At 33.8% G+C, this 12,198-nt stretch overlaps 1 protein-coding gene across 3 annotated transcripts in view; it reads left to right on the forward strand.

Moving 5' to 3' along the window:
- The window catches only part of FNDC3A (fibronectin type III domain containing 3A), a 180,659-nt gene that overhangs the window by 28,179 nt on the left and 140,282 nt on the right, over positions 1-12,198 (forward strand). For all 3 annotated transcript variants that reach the window (XM_032314193.1, XM_032314190.1, XM_032314192.1), the window contains exon 2: positions 4,492-4,629. In XM_032314193.1, the coding sequence (XP_032170084.1) occupies positions 4,531-4,629 (99 nt within the window). In that variant the 5' untranslated portion in view covers positions 4,492-4,530. The remainder of the gene's footprint in view (positions 1-4,491; positions 4,630-12,198) is intronic.

The following is a 12,198-nucleotide window of genomic DNA, read 5'->3' on the forward strand; positions in this document are numbered from 1 at the left end:
ATCATCAAAGGATGGTGGATCTTGTAAAATGCTTTTTTCTGCATCAACGGAGGTGACCATGTGGTTATGTTAACTTCTAAAAATAATTTCCTTGAAGTAGACACAGAGAAGTATGTACATATCAAAATACAACTCAATTCACAATGGCATTTTCACATAATTATGTGGTAAGAGTGGTTAATTATCACATAACGGCCTCCCAAGACATAGAACTGTACCAGCACCCCAGAAACTACCTTCCTGCCCCTCCAAGTTCCCATCCTTCTTCAAAGACAGTCACCTATTCTGACTTTAAACACCACAGAGTGGTTTTTATTCTATTTTGAACTTCTATAAAGTTCAAATAAATAAAGTGCTATATGTATTTTGTCTGTTTTTCACTTAAACTGTATTTTTGAAATTTATCTGTGTTGTTTCCTGTTCACTAGTTCATTAATTTTCATTGCTGTATAGTAGCCCATTGGATGAATTAGATAAAATTTACCATTTACTATCCAGGAACATTTAAGTTATTTACAGTTTAAAACTAGTGAAGAGTAGTGCTGCTTTATACACCTTCATGTACCTTTTTTGGTGCATGTGTGCATGCATTTCTTTTTGGTAGACTAGGAGTCTAGTAACTAGATCATAACTGGGTCATAGAATATTTATATGTTCACCTTTGGTAAAGAATATCAGGGACACCTGGGTGGCTCAGTGGGTTGAGCCTCTGCCTTCGCCTTGGGTCGTGATCTCGGGGTCCTGGGGTCAAGCCCCGCATAGGGCTCTCTGCTCGGCAGGGATTCTGCTTACCCCTGTCTGCCTATCTCTCTGCCTACTTATGATCCCTGTCTGTCAAAGAAAGAAATAAAAATTCTTTAAAAAAAAAAAAAAAAAAGAATATCAAAGTAGTTTCCAAAATGATTTTATGAATTTCCACTCTCATTCCATTTGAGTGTGCCAGTTGCCCATAGCCTCCTTGACGCTTGACACAGTCAATCTTTTTCATTTTTATGGTCCTAAGGAGTGTATGAAGACATCTCATTATGATTTTTAATTGACTTTCTCCTAGTAGTTAATGAATTTGCGAATCTCTTTGTATGTTTATTGGTCTCTTGAATTTCCACTTTTGTGAAGAACATATTGAAGTCTTTTGGCATTTTTCAATTTTTTTTTAAATCAGTTTGTAGGAGGCCTGTATAAATGTAGAATATGTGCTGTTTTTTCAGTTATATATGTTGAAAATAGCTTCTTTCATTGTGTGGTGTGCCTTTTCATTTTCTTAAAGATATTTCTAAATGAATAGTAGTTCTTGATTTTAATAAAGCTCAGTATTCATTTTTCTTTATGATTTAAGAAAGATAATTTATACCCTGTCTAAAAACACTTTTTCTGTGGTTATGAAGATATTCTTGTATATTATCTTTTAGAAGATTTTTGTTTTACATTCAGATCTGCATTCTATCTGGTATTTGTTTTTTTTATATTGTCTAATTTAACACTAATTAAAATTTCAGACTTAAAAGTTGTGAGAGTAGTATAGAGATATTTAGCTTTTCTTTATCCAGATTTCCCAAATGTTAATATTTTGTTATATTATTGCTCTATAGATACTAAATATTGATACATAGAGTTTAGATAAAAATAGTGATGTGGTGGAACCATCTTGTATACAAAAGTTGATTGTTAAAAATCAGGAATTTTCAGGACAGTTTTTAAACCACAGTAGCTTGAAATGAGCCATAGAGGTGTATCAGTCCATGAAAATTTACAGATGCATCAAGTCTTTCCTCCCCTTTTTTGCATATATATCAAATATTACATTATTAAAAACAAAATAGATATATAACTTAAAATAAGTGGTTGTAGTCACAAGATGAGAATGTAGGAATTAGAAATAACAATTAGAAGAAATTGATTTGAAGGAAAAGCTGACAGTGTTCTCTACACAGGATTAAAGGAATTTTTAGGTTTCTAAATGCATCATTTCAGTAGCATGACTGTAGTTTCTAATTTGTAGGCTTAAATAAAACCTTTGCACATAGTGTGGTGGATATATCGATGTAAGGAAGCAGTTCATAAGTGAAACTTCTGATGCGTTAGAGCTTTGAAAAGAATAAACTTAGAGATAATGCTTTAAGTGGAATGATAATGTTAAAACATAGCATGTGGCTTCAGATCCAATCTATAATAATACTGTTCTTGGTATTAACTAGAGGTTCAGAAGAAATTTGTGTATTTGTAAGCTTTCAGTTCACCTCCTGAAACCAAACTATGATTGTATCTTCAGCATTACTCTCTAAAATTCAAGGAATAATGGTGGTTTGCAGTTTCAGCTAAAGACATTACATAAAATATTACAAATAACATAAAGACAAAATAAAAAGCACTCAATGGTTTTTTTTAATTTACTAATTTTACAAAGTGATTTATCTGTAAACTTTCTCTGGTTACTTCTGTTAGCTTCCCTAAATGTCTGTTTGACAAGCAAAAGAGAAAATAATGCATTGACTCTTTCCTGTCTTACAACTTCTGCATATTCAGAGTGAAATTATTTGACATGATTTATTCACTGTTTTTTTTTCTTTACTTTTTTTTCTCACTGATTTTATCAGACTTTAAGAAATACAGCAATATAGATTAAGCCAGAAGTTAGATTTTGCCCCTTTATATATGTATGTATATATCATGTGTTCATATGTATAATATATGTATGTTAAAAACCATTATAAATACATGTATATTCTATGTACATACAGTATGTAATATGTTTAATGGCATGCATTATTATGAAGTAATATAAAATATTGTGGTCTTCAATATAAAATCTTGAGGTAGATAAGTATCAAATTTTTTGAAATCTTATAACAATTTTTATATATCTAAATAGAAATTTGTTTTTTAATTTTATTTACTTGACAGAGAGAAACCACAAGTAGGCAGAGAGGCAGGCAGAGAGAGAGAGAGGAGAGGAAGCAGGCTCCCTGCGGAGCAGAGAGCCCAGTGCGGGGCTTGATCCCAGGACCCTGGGATCATGACCTGAGCTGAAGGCAGAGGCTTTAACCCACTGAGCCACCCAGGCACCCCAGAAATTTGTTTTCTTGGTTAAATCAACTTGTATGAGAGTTTCTGCAAAGATTCAAGACTTTAAAATAAATAACATGAATTTAGTATCTTACAAAAGTTAAACATCTTGACACTGCTGAATTTCAGAATCCTACAAGCATCAAAAATGTTTGTAATTTTGCTTTTTTGTATGAATTTGGTAAAATTTATGATCGAGTTTAGTTATCTTCAGCTTTTCTTATAATTAGCTGATATTTTATTGGTTGATATTGTATATGGTAGATATACCATAATTTGCTTACATCAAGTCTTTTACTTTTCTTTTTTAAGATTTTATTTATTTATTTAATAGATCACAAGTAGGCAGATAGACAGGCAGAGAGGGAGGAGGAAGCATGCTCCCCTCCGAGCAGAGAGCCTGATGTGGGGCTTGATCCCAGAACCCTGAGACCGTAACCTGAGCTGAAGGCAGAGGCCACCCAGGTGCCCCAAGTCTTTCACTTTTTATGTAAGTGGCCCTGTGTCTGCAGTTAAAAATTTCTAAATGTATGTGTTTTTAATCACTGTAATGATCTGGTTTATTTTAAAGTAGGTGTCACTTAGAAAAGAATAGTAAAACCAGAACTACAGAAGACCAGAATCAGAGCTTAAAACTTAAAACTTGAAGGTATTTATTCTAGCCCTGAGCAGATTTTTCTACCATACTGCTCTGTCTGAGAAATCAGTGACAAATCATAATTCTTGTGTAGTTTCTAGAGACTGATTAAGGTGATGGAGGAGGAAATTAGGTCTTCATAATCATCTTTTCTGCTCATAGAAAAAAATTATTGGTAGAATTGCTCATTTAGTCTTTGCATTTTACTGCCTGTCCCATACTAAGAATTATCTAGTATTTAGCTACAGTAGTGGTGGTTAAATAAATATTGCATAGAGATGGAAGGGATAAAGAGACAGACATAGAATTTAAATGGAAGATGCTCATATATTGTTGTGTTTTTTTTTAAGATTTTATTTATTTACTTTAGAGGGAGTATGAGCGGGGAGGGGAGCAGTTGGGGAGAGGCAGAGAGGGAAGGCGAAAGAGGGGGACAGACTCTCAAGCAGACTCCTTGCTGAGCACAGAGCCTAACACAGGGCATGACCTCATGACCCTGAGATCCTGACCTGAGCTGAAACCAAGTCAGACACTTAACCCACTGAGCCACCCAGGCTCCCCATATACTGGCTTTAATGTTTCCTGTATACATTATCATACAGTTGGCTAAGTTGTAAGAAATGTATTTTCCTTAAACATTCTTTTGACAGACAAAACATAGTCAACAGAGTATTGTAAAATTTCCTTTCACAAGAATATAATTTTAGATATGAGACAAATCTTGAATGTATTATACTTTAATATATTTTTGAGGATGTACACACAGATGGGTATATATTTTTGTTTTTCAGAATTGGAAGATTATCCAGTATATTAATGTCTTATTGATAATGGCAGAACATCCACCACTACTGGATACAGCTCAGATTTTAAGTAGTGATATTTCTCTTCTGTCTGCCCCTATTGTAAGTGCAGATGGAACACAACAGGTAAGGAAACTGAAACTTTTATTTCTTTATGTCTTGTACGTATGTATTTCTTTCAGAAGAGTGCAAATTTTTTAAAAAAAGAATGAATCTTTGTGAGATTAAGAGTCACTTATGGTTTGTCTCCCTCCCAATCCCATCTTGTTTCATTTATTCTTCTCCTACCCACTTAAATATATGTTTATAAAAAATAAAAAATTAATTTAAAAAAAAAAAAGAATGAATCTTCACAATAGTGGGTTCCTGTTAATTCATCTTTTAAACTCCAGTTCAAAATGTTGTTTTGGTTTCATAAACAATGAAATAATGAGACTGTTTTTGAAGTTGCTTCTAAAATGTCTTGCTAATTAATGTTTACATTTCTTGTGTGTATCTTTAGTTGCCTCTAAAGTTGTTTTTGTTTTACTTTAGACAATGTATTAGTCCCTGATTGGTTTTTAAGTTTAACTCTGCATTTTAATGACTATTATAAATCATTACTTCAAATCATTATAAAATTATGACTGAATTGTGTCATTAAATGACTGTCTACATTATACAATAATAAAACTGTGTCTTCTTTTTCTTCCTACTTTTCTCTTCTCACCAGACTCCCCCTCCCAAAAGCAAATGTGTAATTCCTGAGAGCTTGTATATTTTTTCTCCAACCCAGGGCTTTATAAAAGTAGTTTTATAGTTTTTTGACTCCTCATTCCCCCAGTAATGCTGACAGGATGGGAATGATGGGCTTTCATAAATATCTGTGATGCACCAAGCAGTGTGTTTAATCTTACAGGAGAAGAAACAAAGACTAAGGACATAATAAATAATAATGAGAAGAAGGCACATTTTGAGTACTCTGTGTGTAAAAAAATTGTACTAGGAACTTAATGATCTTATTCTTTTAATAATCCTATGAGGTAGATATACCTGTCTCTATTTTGCAGATGAAACAAAACTGAGTTTTAGACAGTCTCAAGATCACACTCAAAGGTTTTGATCCTAAACATTATTCCTACCTCCTTGGGAAATTAAGAAAAATAAATCTTGTTAATTTACAAACTTAGTATCTATAGTGGACAATTAAATGGTTTGCCTACAAGATTAAAGGCTACTTTGTTAACTTTTCTGTTGAAAAATCAAGAGCAGTTGCTTGGGTTCTGAATTTTGCTGGTTTGTTTAAGCATGGCATGAACAGTATATCTTGGTTCTAATTTTCACATATGCTGAAATAGCTCTTAGCAGCAAGCTCATTTCACTAAACTTGGTTTTTGTAGTCTGAGCTATGTTTGTTAAGATACTTTTTTTACCTGCAAAAATAATGGATGTGGCAGATATCTATTTACTTTGAAGCTCTGAGAGTGTCTTCAGTTATCAGTATTTCCTCAGGGCAGTCACTGGTTTCAAGTTTTTTATAACCTAATATATAAAAGAATCTTTTAAGCAATTAATTACAGTTCATTCACATAGTTACTATAGTTGATAGTCTATAAAGGGGAAGACAACAGGCTGTAACAAGACCATGATGCTCCTGACTTAATTCTCTCCTTTCCCCCAAAAGAAGAATTTGGTAGAATTTTTCTTGAAATACTGAGGGCACCAGAGCTATCATGTTACAATGTAGTGGTGTAGATGGATATAGAGAAAATAACTGGGAATAGAAGAATCCACTTGAATAGGATTTTGAAGATCAGGGGGTGAGGGTAGGGAGGGGGTGTCAGTGGATCTAGGGGATATGTTTTTAGGTAGGATTTGAAAAACAGGTTGGAGGTGGAGTGAAGCCTTAGATTCTAACCACCAGAGTGTGTTGTAATTTGATAGAGAAAGATAAGTAAAAGGAGCAGTGGACTTTATGGATAGATTTAGATTTGGATTTGGGTGACCTAACTTGTCTGAATATGTTTGCTTCTCTATAAAATAGAGGTAATAATAGCTTCGTAGAAAAAAAAAAAAAATAGCTTCGTAGAGTGGCTCCATCTGTAAGGGTGAAATGAACCTGAAGGAACTCAGTAAATGTTTGTTGAATCTGAATTGAAGTACTCAATAAATGTTTAAAAGACTGAGGAAACTCTATAGATATGCCAGTCAGGAGTCAGGTCTTAAATCAACAGAGAGTTATAGTGGATACGTCCTAAGAGATAGTTATGAAGGATACATACTAAAGAGTGGACTGATAGCTCAGGTTGAATGTAAGAAACCAAACAAAAGTAGGTAACAGAGGTAGGAGGTTAATAAACTTGACAACAGGCAGTTCTTTGTCTTAACTTGGGAAGTTACTGGTGTGCCAAGCATGGCCAAGTTAGAGCTTGTCTGTGGATGTGTGATACCACCTGTTTGGTGCCTGTAGTAGAGAAACAAACTAAAAGACAGATATTGACAGGGGAAGTTTCATGTACATGCATGATGTTAAAAATTCAGGATAACAGAATGTCCCACGTCTTGACTTTTTTTGGGGGATTATTATACTGTTTCTTGGAAAATATCATGGGATGGTTTTTGTTCCACCTCTTGAGATTATCCCTTTAGATTATCACTTCATCAATATTTTCTGATTCTATATTAGGTAATATGTCATATTATATACATGGGTCTTTTGGCTAATGAATCATACAAGAAGAATCCCACCTGACATTGCTACTCGTACTGCCTTTAGGGAAGTTGTAATAGACATTTATCATTCATTCTGAGTGCAACATCTGAGCTGTTTTTTTGTGTTTGTAGAATCGTCCTTCCTCCCCCCTTTTAATTATTAGAATTTATTTTTATAGCAGTTTTAGGTTTGTAGAAAAATTGAACAAAGAATTTCTTTCATACCACATCTTCCACACAGTTTTCTCTATTAACATTTTATATTGGTGTGGTACATTTGTTACAGTTAATGAGCCAACATTTATAAAAGTTCCACAGTTTACATTAAGGTTCATTCTTGGTATTTTATACTTCTGTGGGTTTTGACAAATGTATAATGTCTTTTATCACCAGTATATTATTATAATGAATAGCTTCCCTACTCTAAATATTCCCCTGTACTCTACCCATTCCTTTCTCCATCCCGCTTTCCCCAACTGTGCCCCCCTCCTGGCAGCCACCAATACTTTTACTGTTCCTGTACATTTCTCTTTTCCAGAATGTCATTTTGTTGCATACAGTATGTAGCCTTTTCAGACCAACTTCTTTTCACTTAGCAATATGGTCTAGACAGTTTCTTTTTGTGGCTTAATATCTCTTTTTTATTATTGGATAATACTTCATTGATGAATATACCAGTTTGTTGATCCTTTCACCTGTTGAAGGACAGCTTAATTCCAGTTTTTAACAATTATAAAATAAAGCCGCTTTAAACATTCATATGCAGATTTTTAGATGGACATAAGTTTTCAATTCAATTGGATAAATACCTAAGAGCATGATTGCTGGATTGTATGGTAAGGCTATGTTTAACTTTGGTAGAAATTGCCAGCCTGTTTTCCAAAAGGGCTGTACCATTTCACATTCTCAAGCATGTGCTTAATTTGAGATTATATCCTTTCCTGATAGAGAAGGTAAAGCATGCATAATTGCTTGTGCTGCCCTGTTAAAGCCTCCACATCTGTGTTAGGGAATTTGAGCTTCAAGAACCATGAAATTTTCCCAGCTCTGTTCATTATTGTTGCCATCAAAAGAAAAGTTCACATATTTTGGTTTCTTGTGTGGTTCAGCATTTCCTAAGTTAAGGTATACCTTCTCTAATTTCTGTTTACTTATTATCCAAAAGGAATGAATGCATTTAAACTTTGAATTAAGATCTGTCAAAACTCAGCCTCTTAGCTTTTTTTTTCCCCCAGAATCTTCTCCATTTCATTAATCTTTTTTACTTTATTTTGTAATTGTCTCACTTTACCTGCAGGCTTTTAATTTATGAAGGTGGCAGGGTAATAACATGGAGAGGCTAATATTGAAGGAATTTTTTTTACTTCTGTTTCCTAAAGAAGGGGGCGCAAAATGCTATACCGTACCACGGGGAAAGCTTCAGGTTTTGATCAGGAAGCAGAACAGGAGAAAAGTGGAGTCCAAAAGCCATTATTGTGTTTCTGCAGGAAAGGCAAAGCAGGGTAGAGTAACAGCTTAGGACTGGCTAGTTTTAGTAACTGTGGCAGACAAAAAATAACAAGTATTAGTGAGGACACAGAGTAAAGGGAACCCTTATGCACTGTTGGTGGGAATGTAAATTGGTCCAGCTGCTTTGGAAAATAGTCTGGAGGTTCCTCAAAAAATTAAAACTAGAACTACCATATGATCAGCAGTTCTACTTCTAGATACTCATCTGAAGGAAATGAAATAACTCAAAAAGTTATCTGCACCCTCATGTTCATTGCAGCATCATTTACAGAAGCCAAGACATGAAAACAATCTTAAGTATCCCATCATTGGCTGAATGGATAAAAAGAAGTTGCGGTATGTGTGTACATACACACACACACACACACACACACACAGACACGTACAGTAGAATAATATGCAGTCATAAAAAGAAAGAAATCTTGCCATTTGCCACAATATGGATGGACCTTGAAGGCGTTATGCTAAGTGAAGTAAGTCAAATAGAGAAAGACAAATATTGTATAATCTCACTTATATGTAGAATCTTTAAAAACAAAACAAAATCTCAGATACCTTCCTTGAATTTATGGTAGAACTTATTCAGTGAAGCCTTTTGGGCCCAGAGTTTCTCTAAGTATAGAAATGGTGAAGTAAATCAAACTCATGCTATCAATACTTTTGTGTTAAGTTTGGAAATGAGTATTGATATTACTGAGATAGTCTGTATATATTTGTTATTTAAGCAGCATTAAGGTATTTAAGAAAATTTGAGTTTTATTATATTTATAAATTAGAACAATTTAAACACTTAAAATTGTGATACACATTTGAAGTATTTAAAAGAAAATAAATACATTAATCTTACTAATGCAGATTAAAATGTTTAAGGGGAGCAAACCTGGAAAAAGAAAATATTATAGTAGTAGATAAAATAGAAAATTTGGGTTAAGGTCCTATTACTGATGTACAGTTTGAGAAATATTAGGAAGGTGGAATTGCCTGGAATTGATGAACAGCTAGCCATAGAACAAAACTGAGAGAGTATAAGAATTTTCCCTTCATTGAATATTTAGGTGGATTACAAGGCCATGTCACTGAGATAAATCTTACTGGTTGGGATAGGCAAAGTTATTTCATGGTGACAAATGCCTATAAACCTCAGTAGTTTACTACCCGTCCTTAACAAATTATCCGTGGCTATACCCAGATACTTTTCATTTAAGACCTAGCTTCTACATAGAATGTTGCTGGTATTGTTGCAGAGATGATGGTCAACTACCCATCATGCTGACCTCTACCCATGTTTCATTATTCAGGGCAAGTCACATGGCCATACATGCCATCAGAAAGGTGGGGAAGCATAATCTTGCTCTTGGGAGAAGCCGTAAATATTTGGAAAAATAATAAAATCTTCTAGAATAAGGAAAACAGAAGTAGCAGGTTTGAGATTTGAGAGTATATGAAAGATCTTTAATTGAATTTGAAGGTTGGGGGATATATAAGTAGAAATAATAAAAATAATAACAGCTATCATTTGAGCCCTTACATTGTATCAGATACTGAATCAAGTCCTTTCTTGACCAAACTAAAAACATTTAGTAAATCTTTGGGGTGAGATTATTGAGACTCAAAAATAATAGTTTACACCTTTGTGACGGTAATTTGGGGCCTCAGAATTCTAATCTAGACCTTTAATCCAAAAATTTTGTGGCCCAAATTATCCTAAGTGCTCTATAGCTTTGCCTGGCAAAGAAAATAGCTAGTTGTTAAATCCTCATTCTTAGAGGTTTTTGGAAAGATTAGAATATAAACACTAAACCAATCTCTTCTTTCCCATTAGAGTTTGTTTTTCCTGAATGTCTATACCATGCCACTTTCTGTGATGTTACAATAGAAAGTCAGATACTTTTTTTAAATTTCAGCATTAACTATTAACTTTTCCATAGAGATATAAAAAACCTTACACACTAGGTACAAATCTGAAAATCTGCTTATATTATCACTTTTTTTTTTTTAAAGAAACTGTGTCTTGTTTTTTTTTTTTTTTTTAAGATTTCATTTATTTATTTGACAGAGAGAGATCACAAGTAGGCAGAGAGGCAGGCAGAGAGAGAGAGAGAGAGAGAGAGGAGGAAGCAGGCTCCCTGCTGAGCAGAGAGCCCGATGCGGGACTCGATCCCAGGACCCCAAGATCATGACCTAAGCCGAAGGCAGCGGCTTAACCCACTGAGCCACCCAGGCGCCCCTTATCACATTTTTTTATAAGCACATATTTTTAAAAACTATATTAAGCTATGTTGCACTAAAAAAATCAACTTATTCCTATAGTATCTATATGCAAAATATTGTGCTGGTTCTTGTTGTAAGACATAATAAAATCAGACTTATAAATTGGATGTAAATTTTAAGGTAGTCTGTTTAAAGAAAAAAAAAAAAGCCTCATAAAAGATCAATTAAAATTAAAGAGTTCCAGAGTATTTAAATGAAGTAGAATTTATTTTTATATTTGGCAGAAAACAATAAAATAATATTCTTACTTGTACCAATGTCATTTCATTTGTTCATTTTTAAAGTACATATCTCTTCCTGTTTTCAAGAAAATAAAATTGGTGTTGTGCCTGGGTAGCTCAGTTGGTTAAGCGTCTGCCTTCGGCATGACACATTTCATAATCGCAGGCTTGTGATGGAGGTCCTGCATCGGGCTCCCTGCTCAGCAGGGGAGTCCTCTCCCTCTGCCCCAATCATGCTGTCTCTCTCCCTCTTTCAATAAATAAATAAATCTCTCAATAAATAAATACATCTTTAAAAAAAAAGAAAAGAAAAATTGGCAAATTATTTCATCTGAAAAGTAAATGTTTTCATATAATTAAAGCTAATATGACAAAATTACTACTCAAAATATTAAATATTTTGTATTTTAATGAAACATATTGTATATATTTAATTCTATTGTGAAAGATAGGTCCTCAAATTCTAAAGGGAAGAATTTCTTAAAGAAATGAAATATAATGGTCATGAACTTTTGGTGGATTCTGTTCTAAAAATAATGTTCTCTTAGATCAACTACTAAATATTCCACAGTTAAAATAATTCCTAACGCTCTACTTAAGTGACAATAGTTAGTCATCCCGTGTGCCTTAGAATCCTGTAGAATATGTTGGCTTTTTTTTTTTTTTTTTTTTTTTGGAGAGAATAAGAGGAAGAGAGAGCGCGCATGCTCCTGGCAGAGGGGAGGGGCAGACTCCCTACTGAACAGGGATCCCAGTGTGAGGCTCCCAGGACCCTGAGATCATGGCCTGAGCCTAAGGCAGATGCTTAGAAAACATTGACTTAAGAAATATAATTTGGGCTGAAGTGAGGAGGAAATAAAGAATAGTTTATAAGCAGCACTGAGTAAATAGGGACATTCAAATGAAACATCTACAGAATTTTGAAAATTCTTTAAAATGCATCTGACTATAAACTTCTATAATAAGAGAAATTAAATGGAAATCTTCTTACAAAGACAGTTTT

Source organism: Mustela erminea, chromosome 15 (genome assembly GCF_009829155.1).
Source record: "Mustela erminea isolate mMusErm1 chromosome 15, mMusErm1.Pri, whole genome shotgun sequence".
Lineage (NCBI taxonomy): Eukaryota > Metazoa > Chordata > Mammalia > Carnivora > Mustelidae > Mustela > Mustela erminea.